This window comes from Lepisma saccharinum, chromosome 5 (genome assembly GCF_977018435.1).
Source record: "Lepisma saccharinum chromosome 5, izLepSacc3.1, whole genome shotgun sequence".
Lineage (NCBI taxonomy): Eukaryota > Metazoa > Arthropoda > Insecta > Zygentoma > Lepismatidae > Lepisma > Lepisma saccharinum.
The window spans coordinates 74,232,471-74,249,744 of record NC_139233.1 but is presented as its reverse complement, the minus strand read 5'-3'; the positions used below and the strand labels follow the sequence as shown (position 1 = coordinate 74,249,744).

Below are 17,274 nucleotides of genomic sequence, written 5' to 3'. Positions count from 1 at the left end.
AATCAAAATGTGTAAATGCGAAACCTCTTTTAAAGTGAATCCCGATTACCATTTTTGTCTTTGAATACAATTTTAATAGACTGAAAAGCTCCAAAAATACTAAATATTTTATTATGCATCCTGCCCTCCAAAACGAAGCCATGTGCTATCCACATTTACTAATCCAGCCCTCCCGGAAAAAAAATCCTGCGTATGCCAGTGTATTGAACATTGTTGCAACTAAGATACAAAACAACTTTTTTGTCTTTTAAATCATAGTTTCCCTAACCTAACCTCATAAACTCGTGTTTATTTTCAAGGCATCACTCTGAAAGACGAGTGTGTTTGGACCATGCTGCATGGAAATAATAATTCAAATTATTATTATTATTATTATTATTGTTAGTAGTAGTAGTAGTAGTAGTAGTAGTAGTAGTAGTAATAGTAATACTATTGTCCCAGATCTTTGACTGTGAAAAATTGGCCATTTAATTTTTTTCCACAGCATTTTTCATAATATTTCACAAGCTCAAGGGGGGGGGGTTTAAACCCTGTAACCCCCCTCCTTGCGTACGCCACTGCTCTGTAGTGTCATATTACGTTATGACTGTACTGGGGGTAGTCTACAAAGATCGGTGGTTGTTGTTTCCTCTCGTCAGCATTGCTGTTAAGAATTGTTTCTTTCTTTTGTAAGACACAATATTTGTCATTATTAGCCTGTCTTGGACAAGTTTTGTTCCTTTCAAATTACAAAACACGTGGTTGTTGTGGCCTAAGCAAACAAAAATTAATTCATTAGTAGCCTTCAGTTTCAGTGGCATATTATCATATAAGCCTACTAAAGGTGGTCTAGTCGGCGTCAGCCTCCGTGGCGGAGTGGTTAGCTCAGCGCACTACGACGCCAGGGGTCCCGGGTTCGAATCCCGGTTAGGACATGGATGTTTGTGTTTTTCGGGGGATACTACCGCATAGGGCTATTCCTTTAAAAAAAAAAGTCGCGGGACACCCTCGTTCGACTCCCAGGGTGAATGTCACCGCATAAATCGGCTCTGGGGCTCACCCAGCTTCGAATTATTGGTACCTGGTGGCAAAGGCAGCTGGAGCGTGGTGCTGATCACATCAGCTCTAAAATTACTGAGATCGAGGATGTGTGTGGGGCCTACCCTCACATCACCTAAATGTGCCTTCATGTTACGGTACTATATGCACGGGTAACTTTACCTTTTATATACTTAAGGTCAATTGGTATTTCGTGCAGTGGCCAATGCGTGCAATCATGTTTCATGTTTTCTTCATTTTCAACGTCACACCTAGACAAATAATACTGGCGCCTCCGCTACCCGTGGCGCCAAGTCGAATTCAGCGGGGAAGTTCGAAAGTTTGCAACAAAACAATCGTGACGTAACGATCCAAGCAGCGCACCTCCAGGTAATACGTGAACAATTGAACCTGATTCACTCACGCCGAGTGACTCTGCGCGTGCCCAGATAGCTCCGGGTTGTCAGGCACGGTTGAGGTCAAGCCTTTCCAATTTTTTAACAGATTCTTAATTTCACGACGGAGCTTTCCCGCCGCTCACGGTTTTTGGTAGCGGGCATAATTCTTACGAAGGGTCTCTGACCTTTGGATCACGACGCCTCTCTGTCATCGGGAACCCTAAAAGCAACAATGCGCCCGACTGCACCTGTGACGTCATCGGTGACCGAGCGATGTCAGCAATGCGAAGGTATAAAGGGGGATACTGCCGGGAGAGGGAGAGATCCGTGTTTAGACTTTGGGACATTCTAGGTGATCATGATATGTGACGGCCTCAGGACGTCAAGCAACTAGAGGCATTGTAAAAAAAGCGGTGAAGAGTCTATGACGGTTATGTCAGCTTCGCAATACACGTGCTGAAGGGACAAAACAAACAAGACTCTTGCATTGTTGACTTTCGCTGAATCGTGGGTTTTGTTGCAAATAGGTTTTGTTGCAACGCTCTCCAGTTTAACTAGTGTCATGTCTCAGTGCCAAAAGACAAGAACCAACCATTAGCAGGGAAAGTGCCTACCTATAGACTGCAGGGAAAGAAATTACCAAATATATAAACGGCACATGTTTCTTCACATCCTTGCTTTTACCAGATTACTTCTTTCTCATCATGACTTCAGCATCAACAGTGTTTCTCTTTGGTAAGTATTAGTTGCTTTTTCTTTCTTATTTTTAATAATTGGTTCGATATATCGAGCTTAGCCTACGCTCTTATTCACTTAATTAAACCTTACGTAATATCGGTAGCATTTTTAGCAGAGTCATGCGGGGAATGGGAGTACAAAATTCCGAAATTACTTTGTTTCCCTTTTTCAGAGAAACTATTTTTTATTTGATTTGGAAACTCAATGTCAAACTTTATTATATTTAATTACAATTTCTTTAGTTTACAAGTTCCTTTCATCATAACCTTTTATGTTCTTAATTTGGAAATATGGTATAAAATAAGTACATAGTTAGTATTTGCTCCATTTTTGTCAATACTGAAATATTCAGAGCATACGTTTTTTACCAAGAAGATTTCAGGTATCTGCGATTTTTCTGTGTGGTCAAAAATAGCACTTTCTTTATTTTTCATATCTATAGCATTCCGAATCCAGAGTGTTAAAACTACACCAGAAATATATTCCCTTTTATACAACTGACTTCGTGACTTAAGGATGTAGGTGAGTGCCTGTTGTCCCACCCCATATGGTTGGCTCTGACGGTTAATTAGCGATAGTTTTCATGCTCCGTAATTGAAATAAACGTTCTTATCCTGTTTAGCGGTTATTCCCATTGTGGTTATTACTTTTGCTAATAAGGTGGGCTGGAAGCGGACCTACAGTTTTAAGATTCGAAACGCGGAATTTGTGTGCTCGTAAATCGAATTGTAGACAGTGTTAAAAAGAATGTTTCTTGCAAGAAACTTCATTAGCTTTGTGTTTCTTTGGTTTCAAGGGTGCTTGAGTACTTTCCTCATTTATAAGACAAGCAATCGAAAACAAATAGGGGAATGCATTTTTTTCAATATTTGCTTAGTTCGTAAAACAACATAATGCACTGAACTCAAAACTCTGTGTCGCAACATCCCTTTGAGGGCCGAACTGCATTTATTCATTCGATGAAGTAAGGTCAGTGCATCAGTCTCGTTCAGCTCTTTCTGACTTTCGAGTTCGCTGCTATTGCTCTTTCAAACAGCTCCCCATTTGTTCTCACAATAATATCAATACCAACATTTTTAGTCCACCGAGAAACGAACCGAGGATCATTCGCACCAAAGGCAAAAGTGATGACTACACGTGAGCTCTCAAAATGCATGGATCGTTTTCGTCCCGATCTCGTCTCGAAATTATATGTAATACTGTCTTTCCCAGATCGGTACAATTATTGTCCTTAACAATACACTTTGTCTGTGGCTAAAAACGGAGGTAACTGTGATTTTAACTCTAGATGGCACATTCACGAACGTTAAAATCTAGAAATGTACGTGACTGTATCAAGACGAGACAAAACATGGAATTTCATCTCGTGAATGAATGAAGAAACGTATCTCGTCGTAGGTCTCGTCTCGAGTTGAAACTTGGCTCAAAATAATAAAATGCAAAAAATATATAACTAAACAAATTAACAAGAGTTTTTGAATAATGAACTATATATATAATACATAATATACATAATACAATACATATATCTACAAATAACTGGGTACCCACCCTTTTGGTATGTCTGAAAAGCGTCACAGTAAAGCATTTTGGTTAAGACGAACATTTTCGAAATACTTAAATTCTAGTTTCCTAAAGCCTAGAACGATAAGAGACTCTTGGACAGCAGGTCTATTTCTCGGCTCGATTCTCAAATGGCTGTCTAGTTCTCGGTACGTACCATTCTCAATATACTATTATTTTTTTTAAAAAAAAATCTAACTTGAAGTGTTTTCAAAATTGTGAGAATTGTTCTCCCTTATCCACAATACCCGGAACCAAGCAATTTATATGGGACAAAGAGATACCGCGGGATACGCAACTTGCACAACAAAGGAAAAAATTGAATATTTCATTGCATTCTCGTTACAACAGAGGAAAATACTATCTCCAAGTTTGTTACTATATTTTAGTCATTACTGTCAGGCAGTGGCGACGATTGGGTTCCAAAACTGGAGGGGGGGGTGCAAGGACAGTTGACTTTCCCTTGTTACATAAGGTTTAGCATAGTGTGGGGGCAAAAGTAGCAAAAGTGGGTGGGGGGGCAGCTGAAACCCCACGCCCCCCGTAACCCTGTCAGGATAAATTCTTGTTTTGGGTAAATGGTAGGGACCTTGAATGTTTCTCTAAATTGTTTTCTTAACTTGTAGGTGTTATTATTACTTGTTGATTTAAATATTCTAATTCCAGCTAAAATGCAATTGCAAGGTGTAAGGTCAAGGAACAGAATTGACCCCCTTCCGGAATTTAATCGTAAACGAGCTACAAATTTAGTAGAAAGCTTCTACACTCGAGACTGTGGACAAAGAGGATCACTATCTCTCAATGCAGCTGTCAAAAGTTTTCCCTCGCACATTGCAACAAGGCATGGAGCTCAAAGGAGGTGTGGAGGTAGGTGCTCTACATATTCACGATCTCGGCCATTGTAAAGGTGGTGTGATCAGTACCACGCTCCGGCCGCCTTTATCCTCCACAGGGTTGCCCCAACTAGCCATTTTATTAGAGGCCGGCCGACCCCCAGAGCTGCTATTATGCAGGGCATGCTCTGATATTAAGTATCGTGAGAATCGAACTCGGGTCCAGAATTGAAGTAGGTCGTTTTCTGCAACTTTTTGGCTAATGGCGACGATGGTGATGGGTGATGATTAGATTAAATTGATGAAGGGACACTCACAAAGAACAACCATGCCCATGCTGGGATTCGAACCTGGAACCGATGGTGTCGTAGCGCGCTGTGTTAACCATTTTTTTTTTTTTTTTTTTTTACAAAAAGGAATACCCCTAAGCGGTAGTATCCCCCGTTTTTCACTTTTCTATCAATTTTTAATTTCTCGGTTTTCCTCAATTTTCAGTTTTTCTCATTTGGACAAACACAAATACCCATACCTTACCCGGGACTCGAACCCGGAACCCCTGGCGCTGTAGGGCGCTGTGCTAACCACTCCGCCACGGAGGTCGGCTCTCAGTATTCTTTTAATATGCACTAGGGCTGAACCGATACCAGTTTGACCCGATAAAGATAGTCTTACCAATTCGAACGATACCGATGCTTGAAGATTGTAGCAATTAAAATTTGTTCAAAATACTGATCAATATTAGTGGGTGAATATTCCACTCATAGTGGGAAAGAAATAGCGGGATAGACGGAGAAAGAGGGGAAGGGGGAGAAGGCAAAGAAAGGGGGAATAGGGAGAGAAAGAATAAATAAAAACAGAAAGGGAGGTGGATAGAGAGGGGGAAGAGACGTACAGAGTGAGAAAAGCATGGGGAGGAAAAGAGACAGAAAATGCAGAAAGAAGGGGAGGAAGAGTTAGAGAGGAGAAAGAAGAGAGAGAGAGAGAGAGAGAGAGAGAGATCTTATACACACAAATTGCGGCGCAAACCACAAAATATTCTAAAAATCGCATGTTAAAGCAAAGATCAACACAACGGCCGAGTAGTTATCAAAGCGCACTGAAGTGCCAAGGGTTCCGGGTTCGAATCCTGACCTAGGTATGGGTGTTCATCGCGAGTGTCCCTCCATCATATCATCACTTATCCTTATCTTAGCTGGAGACAGTGGTTCGAATCCCACTTTAAACTGTAGGTCCAGTCCCGATTAGCCTTACTGTGCATAAAGTGGACTTCAAACACCAAATTAATCAATCAAAAAACCTTATCTTAGTAATTGGGCAAAAAAGTGGCAGAAAAACGAACAACCAACAAAATCAACCAATCAAAAACGACTTTCTAACCTTAATTGATTTGGTTTATTTTACTTCGCTTTTCTCCCACTTATTTGTCTAATCACGAAGATGAGGATGAGTGATGCTATGAAATTGATGAAGGTACACTCACAAAAGAAGAATCCCGTGGCCGGGATTCGAACCAGGGACCCTTGGCATCACAGACCTCTTTGCTAAACTCCAACACGGATGTCGGTTACCTTCTAACCATTAGTAGTACTTTAGTATGAGTACTACTGAAGTTACGATACACTAAAGATTATTTATTCTGCATTACAACCCCAAAACATAATATGGGGAACAAATGCTGCGGAACGCCACTGGACCTGTAACTCGTGCTGAATTATGTTGGTTGGGAGGACAACAATGGAGCTGCATTCGCGACGTATCCGGCATCTGAACCTGCAGAATGTCCTTGAGAGAAATGCTGTTCTCTTTGCTCGGCCCGTTTGTTCTGCAGCTGTCAAAAGGAGCAGCGTTCACCGGATACACAGGCTTCAGTGGCAGGGTCATCATATTTCATTCTGCAAGAATAAGGTTGCTGGGAATATTGACTAGTCTAAGGAGTACTTACTGTACGTACAATGTCATTTCTCACATTGTTGGTGATAAATGAAAGATGAAGACAGGGAAAGTGATGGAAATGAGAGAAAAACATTGCAAGAATGGATCAGATTTTAATGAAAAATTGATTTAAAAGGCTCGAAATCGCATCAAAACTAGTGCAACAATCATGGAAACTGTTTTTTTCCCTGCAAAATTGGATCTGTCCGCAGTGTGCGAATTTATGGGGGTGGGTGCCGAGAATTTCCCTCCCACACACAAAAATATTCCCCTGCAAAATACAATTACTTTTTTCCCTACCAAGGTTGTTCTTATCCCACTCAAAGAAAGTGGAATTGAATGCATATAGCATACCATTTATTAACTGCATATGTAACAAACACAATTGAGAAATCATTCGTGTCCGTTAAATGTCTAGTCAGCAAAGATTTCCCTGCCGCTAAGTATGCAGCCTTGTGGATCAACTGACCAACCACACCGAGCCGACACAACAGCAGCCTGTTTTCTACTTAAGTTTTCATGGCATCGTGCTGATATTTTACATGTATTATATACGTTCAAAAGAAACTTGAAGGTAGCTTAGATGGACGTTAAGTTTGAACTTGGCAACAGAATTTGGTCAAGTTGTCTGTGTTAGAAGTTGACGAGCTGTATCTTTGCGGGTGAATCCTGTCCAAGCCCGGCTGCGCAGTAGCAAGGGGGAGGAGCTACCGGCTGCGCGTCATTATCCTTGCGTTCTGTCCTTGCTGTCGACCACCCAAAGGGCGAGTAGGTGGCAACTACATAAACGTATCTCTCTCACACTCTGCGCGGGGTAGCCAAGGCGCAGGGGCGGCGCCAGAAATTTTTCACCGGGTGGGCAGAAGCTGTATATTGATAGATTTGGGTGGGCAGGTATAAATGTAAGGCCATATATGTGTATGACATATATGTATGTATATATGTATGTATATATGTACGCATATATATCCCTTCCTCTCTTACCTCCCGATTTCCCTACACTTCTTTTCCCTTTACTTTTCATCTTTTCTTTTTTACTCTTTAATGCCGACTTACATCTTTCCTTCTCAACTTGTTACCTCTTTCTCCCTTTCACTTTCTCTCGTTCCATTCTTCAAATGTTTTTTTTTTCTTTTCTAATCTCTTCTCGCATCTTGTTCCACTTCTTTGTCTCCGATGGACACAAATATTTCAAGGAAGTGTTTGTGTCTGCGCAGCCATACGTTCTAATCACATTCTTTCATTCATGTCAATGTAGTGAAATAAATGTGAATCGGTTGCATCACATTTTGTCCTTCAAGTGCAAAAAACACAAGGCACATACTCAAGTTTATATATCCGGCGACAGTGATAGAACGTGTGATGGTAGACCAGGGCCGATTCCTCCATGTAGGAAGTGAGCAACTTCCTACAGTTCATTTATACTTGCTTCCAGTTCTTTACTTTTTAGGAGTTTAATAATAACGTGCGTTATAAAATTATGAGCGCAATGTATGTACAATTGTCTAGGTTAGCTACTGTCAAGAGTCGACTGGTGCCGCTCCTTCCAGCCGCAGCACAAAGACGATGGACACACAGGCTTGGCTGCAGCTCGCTGAGGAACATCGGCGGTCATCCTACAGCATAGACAAACTATTAGTCTTACAGACAGATGGGTGAGAAGTGGAAAAGGGGCAGGGGGGAAGGTTGCGGTTTTTAAGATACAGCGAGGAAGCACCGAGGGGTTCCTCAACAGTGGTGCCAACCCCATCAAAATGGTACTAAACGTAGCACAGTTTGATTTTCGTTGGCCCCTAGCATCCTGCTTTTGGCATAATGGTAAAATCTAGCATAATCTGCAAACACGAGTCTCTGGGAGAGGGAAATCGATTTCAAAGGAATAAGTTTTCAGGAAATAGAAATAAAATTACTTCCAAGTCTCATTTATACTCACCAGCGGACTTGTTTCAATTTAAAGGGAGTATGCTTTTACAACATGCGATGATCCATCCTGTATCTTTTCTTTATCCTCTCGATTTTGTACCTGAGGAGATTTTACTGCAGTAAATCGATAAAAGGTTTGGGGTAAACAAACCATTTTCTCAAACAGTTTCAAGTTCTATGCTGAACCCATTTCGTTTGTTGAGCCATTCTACACAATTTTGTGTAGTGAATAATAAGTAACGCAAGTTCAAAACTCGGAAAGTATATGCATAATTAAACTTAAAGCTGCAGTTATCCGAAAAAAGTAATTAATAATAAATCCCAGCGCAATTTAGAAGCATTTATCATAATTTCAGAGTTTAAGCAGCATTGTTTACTATCCTCAATCCACACGACAGGGAGAGGGGACAAAATCGAAATTCTTAAAAATCTGAAATATCGTCAATGCTATTTTCGTTGGTTTTTATAGGTTCACATTAAAAAAAAATCATAGTTCAAAAGGGCAAGGGCCTCTTGCCCTACCTTGTGCGTGGGCCTGCAGGTAACATTCTAAATGCAATGGATAGTACGAGCGATTTGTGCGACTGTAATTGAACTCATTTTTCAAACCTTCATCAGTTTACCATAATTTCTTCCTACACTCCAAAAAAGCCACGAGTCGCCACTGAGGTAGACAATGGTGAAGAAATAAATTACTTTCTAGTAATTTAAATGCATGTTCCTGATCATTTTATTTTTATCATTTGAGTTTTTGACTGAAACTTGGGGGTTAATGTTCACTTTTCTTGGCTTACAAGGTTATTGCAACTGACAAATGTATCTGAATGTATGTTTGCAGTAACGGCGATCGGGTGCCAAAACTAGGGGCAAAGACAGTTTACTTTCTTGCTAGAAAAGTCTTAGCATTAAGAGGCCATAGTGCGGGTGCAACAAGTGGCAAAATGTGGCGGGGGGAAACTTTCCTCCAAATCGCCGGCACTGAATATTTTGATTAAAATTAATGTCTTATTGGGAATGTACACACACGCGCGCGGAAAAAAAGACAGTTCGTTCTTCATTCTGCATAAAGTATCGCAAGGCTTATGAAAGGCTATTTTGACAAAACATCGCTCAAAAGTAATAATCTGTTAAGAATTGAAGAGATTATTTGCTAAGTCGCTATTCGTTTTCAGAAGTTAGTCTTCGTTACTCATGAGGGAGAAGTAACACACGTGTGGTTAGATGAACACATGGCCTGAGGTAACAAATAGTTTCATTTTGTAGAATGTGATTTTGGACACAAGGAATTCATCGAAATTGATCACCATACCCTGTAATTCATCTCTTTTTCATAGATGACTTGGGTTGTATGCCGCGACCTTTTCTAAAGCGGTCAAATGTTAACCTCTATCCTGCCCAGTTTACCCTGGAAACTTTAATCTTGCAGGTGAACGAATCTCTGGCACCTGGAACCACAGTCAAAATAATAATTTAATTGTGTAGGGTTGTATTTTCAGTGTCTGCGTGTATTTGTTTTCACCCTTCGTCACTTTCACCTAATCACCATTGAACCTCATCGTCGCCATTAGCCAAATTAGCAGAAAAATGACTTCACATAGAACAAATCAGTCGAATCAGCAACAACTTAATCTTCCAAAAGTGGAGTTTCATTAGTTCATACCCCTTCGAAAGTTGAGGTGGTAGTTTCAATTTCACATTGTTTCATTCTTGGATCAAGGCAGCTAACTCCGTGAACAATAACGTTGTTTTCCGAAAGTCTCAAATATTTGTCTCTGGCAATACACGCTCGCTCTTAAATGAACGCATCTTCTGTGGTGATAAAATGACACGTTTTCTGTGAGTTCTTTCTGCATATTTTTTTCTCCAATGGTATAACGTTGTCGCCTTATAATGAAGAGGTTCTGGCTTCTGCTGCCCCCTCCCCTGGTGGAAGCACAATGCACACTGGTTCGGACTCCACTTTAAACTGTAGGTTTAGTCCCGATTAGCCTATCTGAGCATAAAAGTGGATTTAAAAACAAACAAAGAAAGTTTTCTAATGGATACTTCATGACCCCTATCTTCTTTACTTCATCTGGATCTACAGATTCTGTTGACCTTTTCGACTGAACCTCTGATGCTTCTAAAGTTTAAACCATTCTCATCGTGACTGATTAGTTCTCTGACGGCCCCTTTCTTCTTTTAATTCTACGTAAGTTAATCACAAGAAAAATTGCATGATTACGTAACTGATAGGCTATTATCAATTCAATAATTCTGTAGCGTCTTCCAAACCCACATAACTGTTACATCAAAATTTACAATACCTCGGTATTGTAGTGATTATTGTGATTACTTCTTATTAGTATTTATTAGTTTGATTTGGTTTGATTTGGTGTTTTAAGTCCACTTTGTGCACAGTAAGGCTAATCGGGACTGAACCTACAGTTTATACTAGGATCCGAACCACTATGTGCCTCCACCGGGTATCGAACCCGGGACCCCTTGATTACAAGGCAACGACGCTACCTACTACTGCGCCATCGGGGAGGCCCTAGTATTTATTAGTAGGACGAATATAAAGTCGTTGTTTGTATACCACGTAGATATTTGAAGATGACATGTATGTAAAAATTGTAATGAAATAAAGAAAGAGACACTTCTGGAATTTCAATGTAGACCTAATTAAAAAGTCGCAATGATTTATTGTGTTGCTGGACAATATTTTTATTTAGAGATTACATGCGCAGGCCGGGATTTACAAAGATTCCACCCCAATCCCCTCCACAGTTTCAGTTATAACTTTTCGCTAAGCTACATGAGGTGGTTAGTTATACGTATTTCTACATTTTTTCATCACATCCGAAGTACCTCATTTTTTTCTTTTTGCAGTACTTTTCCAAGCAGTTTTCCCCAGTGCAAGCCAAGAGCTGCACCCTAAATTCTGATCTAATCTTGACCATACCCTGCATAATTTTGCATCTCCTAAGCCTACTAGCTGCTTCTAATCGTAGAAGTATTCAATTGATGACAGTTTATTTTATTACAAGTTCTCCACTAATTCTTTTTGGTTTCTAATGACCAAGTTAAGACAGCTTTTTATGGGATGATGATGATACGTGAACATTTCTAGTATATATAATATTCATGAGTAAAATATACATGTAATGAATACCAGAATACAATTATTTATTGAAACATTCACATATCCCCAAGTATATGTACTTAGAGATTTTGATTGGGTGGGCAATCGGGTGGGCACAGGATTTTTTGGGTGGGCGCTTGCCCACCCGTGCCCACCCCTGTCGCCGTCCCTGCCAAGGCGACCCGCAAAGATACAGCTCGTCAACTTCTAGTAGTTCGATATCGCTTTTTGTGTATGACGTTTGGGTTTTCTTGGTATGTTTCTAAATTACGTAAATGTTATCATGAGATTTAATGACATAGTTTAGAACCAATGTTCTAAGGTACTTAGAACCGTAAAGCAACAGGTTTCTTTACTGTTTATATATATATACAAATTTGTTTCCCCCCAAAAAAGTACCTCTCGAAATAAAATCACAAATACGCCACTGAGTGGGCACCCCTCAAAGCAAAAAGCTAAATTCGCACAGTGTCTGTCCGGTCTGAAAACGATGGAATACAGTTGTGCTACAAGCAGGCCTGTATTTATACACTGTGATACGTTTACTGGAAAATGACGGTCTGAGGCCCCCAATTCCAACTGTAATTCAACTGCAATATTAGAATTTACCGTAAAATTATACAGACTGTCTGCTAATTAAAAAAAAACGGGACGCAACCTTTTTTTTAAATTTAAATTTGAGTATTTTATCAAAACTCCAAAATTCTCTCCACATTATCAATATGGCATCAGAATTTGCCATCGGAGGTTCCGGGTATAAGTCCCGGAAGGGTGTCACTTTGCGTGTGTCCATTCATCTAATTGTCGCTATAATTAAATACAAAGAGAACGCCGAAAGTAACACGGAATTAAACACGAAATCAATCATCGCGATTTGAAATGATCGCTAACATTACAAATCCAAACTGCAAAGGAAGCAAAAGTTCAATAGATCGATAGATTATTCTCTGTGTTCTTTCCCTCATCTATCTCGAACAATTCTTCACTGCCACTGGTAACCTGAAGAGGCAGGGTAGCAACGTATTTTGTAGGACTGGGCCGATGTCGATGTATCGGTATCGGAAAGTACCAGTTGGAATTCATCTAACGATACCAGCCAATACTTTTCCGGCATATTAGTCTTTCACAGGGTCCGCAAAAATTCAGCGCGAAACTTTCGTGGAATCTAATTATCCTGGAAATTATGCAAAATTCTAACTTTATTTATTTTGCACCAATTTTGCACCAAAAAAGTATTTTGCGATTATATGATATCTATATTAATATTCTGATGTAATTCTTCAATATTCTAAAGCCAATTTATTGGTAAATTGATGCATATGATTGGACAAGAATACTTACACACCAATATTGGTCAATATTCTAAACAAATGTTAATTATTACAATTATCAAGTATCAGTATCGCTGGGAATCGGTAACAGTACGGTTCAAAGTGGTATCGGCTGAACTCTATTTTGCCAATAATGCCGTTCCTAGATTTTTCGTCTCTCAATAAAAATATTGATTGATTTGGTTTATTTTACTTTGCATTTCTGCCACCTTTGGCTAATTTCGAAGATGGGGATGAGTGATGATGTGATGAAATTGAAGAATGGATACTCACATAGAGGGATTCGAACCCAGGACACTTGGCGCCATAGCGCAGTATGCTAACCACTCTGCCACGGAGGTCGGCCGCAGCTTTGGTACGAACCAATCAACAAAATTATTTCACACTGTAGCAGCACAACAGGACGCACAAGGCTAAGTGACACGCGAGACAGACAATTGCAATCGGGTGCTAATCGGGTGAGCATGCATTTGGCCAGTTTGAAAATCGACACCGCGGAGAGTAGCAAACTGGTGTATACTGGTGGATATGTATTCAAGTCTTACTTAGAAGTAAATTTGGTTGCCCACATGCCGGATGGAGGGGGTCAGATGAGCCTGTTGGGTTTAGTGAAGGTTGTCTGTGGTTTTAGTTTTAACGTCGTTGCCGGAGGTGATCGCTTAATTTTAGACATCAAGCCGCAATCTCTATTTACTCTAAGTTAATTGATGATTTATTGTTAGCTTTGAACGTCTTGGTGGGGGTGATCATCTAATTTTAGTTGTCAAGGAAAGGTGACTTTCTAAAGTCAAAAGTGAGAGTTATCGTCATTACTCTTATGTTTAATTGAAAATTTAGTGTTAGTCATACACTTGTCCATGGCACATGGACTTTTGTTCAATTCGGACATTCTTAGAGGCACACGCGGGGATATTGCTGGTGAAAACAGTTTGCAACACTGCCCTGCAGGTTCCATGTCTGGTTGTCGAGCTGTGCACCTTGAGGTCAGAGGCAGATCACGACACGGAGCTTCTTCAGTGAGTTGTCGGACAGGATCCGTAAGGTGGCTGCCAATCATCAAAGACGGAACCGCCATCCTTCCATGCACTTGGTTATTCCAACCGAAGCACCTGTGCTGGAAGGTCCTGCACAAAGCGAAGGACCGTAAAAGGATACACCGTCGAATGTGCTGAGTGCATGTTTACTTTACATGCATGTGCTGCGAGCAGAGAGTACGCAAGAGACAGCTTTTGGTTATTGCACACCATTGATCTCTGCAAGGCGGAACTGACAATTTCGCTTGCAACATGGCCAGGTTTACAGATTTCTCGTAACCTTGGGATTCCTACATTCGAGGCACATCACCCAATGAACAGGAACTTTAGTGTTGTGCAAATAGCTAAGTTTGCATCGTTCCAGAGGTGGCTATGTCCTAAGGATTCCTTCGAGAAGGCAGGCAGCAAATGCATTTCTTCCAAAATCACTGGTTCAGTTTGAGTTATCGTGTTCCTGCAACGATCTATACCAGTCTTACTTGTAATTATCAATCCCTTATATCAGTGGTCTAGTCGTAAAATAAACGCTTTACAAACTGCATCTCAATATCATGAAATAGTAGTAGTAAATACGTTTATGTACACAATATGGTGTCTAGTTGTCAATATGACGTGTATCGTCATCATCGTTTTAGTTATATAACATATAAAACTAACTAAAAAATGCCTCGGCTAATAATAAATCTCCAGGAAGATGAAATTTGAGAAAAACCATCGAATCACTCATACAAAAAAAGGGGGGACACCCTGCCAGAAGAGCTTCCAAACTCATAGCTTCGTCTCAAGTGTCTTACAAAAAAAAATATTGTCTTGTTGTTATACAACAAGGAAGTCATTATGCTACGGTTTTATTTTGATACACAGGGTGATTCATTAAAAGCTTGCAAATAGGAAACAGGAAATAGGCGATGCAACAATGAACAATTTGCGATACGGCTCCTAGGGTAGGAGAAGCCACAGTACCGAGATACGGGGCAGCATCTCTCTTCATTGTGGATGCTCGCAACTATCTGGATCGGACGAACAGACCCTATTACTTGTCCAGCGAGGTCACCCGAGGTCTAGGATATTATAGATTACTTGTTTGTGAGATCCCAGTATACACGGACATGGAAATAGTTGCCAGGATTTTCGCCGCCTCTGATGTGATTTGCAGAACTATATGGCAGAATCTCGTACGCCGTTTGACGTACATTGCGGTTGTCGTTTGTCCTTTTTGAAAAGCTGTTGTGAGATGCATAATTGTATTGTTAACACCTGCTTGTCAATATTTGTTTCCAAATGTCAAACACGTAACTCATACTCGTAAATCAACGTCAAAAATGTTGCTGTACGTCAGCAGTGTCACTACTTGTCCATACACGTCACTTGTTTTGTATCAGAAAGGCTGGTTTTGCGTCACTTCTTGCTTTCGTTCAGTTGGAAACAATTCTTTTCAGGTTTTTCTACTCTTCCATTAAGTAGCAAAGAGAAAAATTAAAAATATATTTTCCTACATGTATTACAGTATAATGACCTTTAGCATACAATTATAAGGTTTAAAGGTCCCTAAGTCCTCGCTTGTCCTCGGTTTAAAAAGTCAACTTAATACGAGGTTTTAAAGCGGTACTTTGGATTGTATTATGAAAATTGCTGTAGCTACACACTCTTATAAAATGGAGTTCAAAAAAACAACTTAATATTATCACAGTTACTTACATGAACCATGGCTAGCCTGTTTGTTCTGAAAAGCGCTATTCTTTCACCCTTTGGTGATTTAAATTTGCTTTAAAGTTATCATCACTTCAACACTCTACTTTCACTACACATCCTCTTTCCTTTAACTCAGACCCAAGTTGAAAATCCTAAGAACAGCTGGCGAAACTATTGAGCTATCGTTTAATCACTCGTGGTCCCGTGTACTCGTTTCCATTGTCCTCAATCATAGGCGTAGCTACGGGGTGTGCCGGGTGTGCCTAGGCACACCCTAATGGGCTGCTTTATCAAAGAAAATTAAAGACAGATATTTCAATAAGAGAGAAAATAAGCGGCAGTTTGTAAGAAGTTGAAAATGTCATTACTTGGTACAAACGTGTGCATTATCGCTGATGAAACGAGTGTATATAGTTTTTTCGATTTTTTGTTGTCATTGGAGAAAGAAGATATTTACTGCATTCTACTCTGTACTGCAGCACTTTTCTTCTATACCTGTCACAAGCTGCATGTGTGAGAGAGAGCTTTCTCCAAGCTTTCCCAAGTTAAAACTAAATTAAGAGCAACTCAGAAGCAGGATAGATTGGAAGCCCTGCTCTTGCTATTTGTGGAACAAGAAAAAGCTTAGTCTATTGATGTAAATGAAGTTATTGATGAGTTTAAGAACATTGTACCCTTTGACAGATGTCTCTTGTTATAGATGACGTGTATTTTGATGTATTTGTTTGTAACATTTATGAACATTTTGTGTGTGTGTAATTTCTATGCAATTTGATTTTTTTCTACTACATATATTCAGAAATGTCCAACACTGTCATTTAGTGAATTTATATTCCTTTACAAACATCACTGCAGTTAAAGAGCCAAGTGATTGTGTTGCAAAATATGCTATTAAAAAGGTGCAAGACCTCATTTTTTGGTGCACACCCAAATATAAAGTTCTAGCTACGCCTATGTCCTCAATGCAACTTTCGGGCCGACCAACTTGGACCCAACTGTTTTCGTGGATTCTGAAAACTAAACAGGACAGTCACCGAACTTAAAGATTCCGAGTTTCTTTTTTCAACGCTAGCGCGAACTGTCATTCAGTCGACAAGACGCCATCATCACTGCTTTTGCCGACTTCACGCGAAGAAAACTGAGCGGCCTTCCAAAGACTTCCCACGCTCACTCGCTACTGTTCTTAGCGCCAAAAACTAACTGGGGCAGTCGCGTACGCAAGGGGGGGGGTACCGGGTTTAATCCTCCCCCTTGAGCTTTTGAAATATTATAGAAAATGCTGTAGAAAAAATTAAAAATGGCTAATTTATCACAGTTAAAGATCTGCAACAGTAATAAAAATAAAAATAGTAATAATAATAATAATAATAATAATAATAATATTAACAATACTAATAATGATAATTTGAATTATTATTCCCATGCAGCATAGAGAAAAGCACAACATTTCAAACACACGCATCTTTAATAGTGAATGCCTTGAAAATAAACACAAATTCTAGAAAATTAAATATGAGGGCAACTATGATTTAAAAGAAAAAAGTTGTTTTGTACATCAGCTGCAACAATGTTCAAAGAACATGCATTTTTTTTCTGTGAGCTTTCACTAAATAAAGTTCTTGGTTCGTTGTAAGCTGCTAATGTAGACAAATGCTAGGCCCACAAGGACACACGATCACCAGTCCACCT

The 17,274-nt window shown here is 39.8% G+C and overlaps 1 protein-coding gene across 1 annotated transcript in view; it reads left to right on the top strand.

Moving 5' to 3' along the window:
• Positions 1-1,705: 1,705 nt before the first annotated feature.
• Positions 1,706-17,274, top strand: part of LOC145988076 (uncharacterized) — a 63,935-nt gene continuing 48,366 nt past the window's right edge. The window contains exon 1 of the mRNA XM_083122913.1: positions 1,706-2,150. Coding sequence (XP_082979039.1) covers positions 2,120-2,150 — 31 coding nt within the window. The 5' untranslated portion in view covers positions 1,706-2,119. The remainder of the gene's footprint in view (positions 2,151-17,274) is intronic.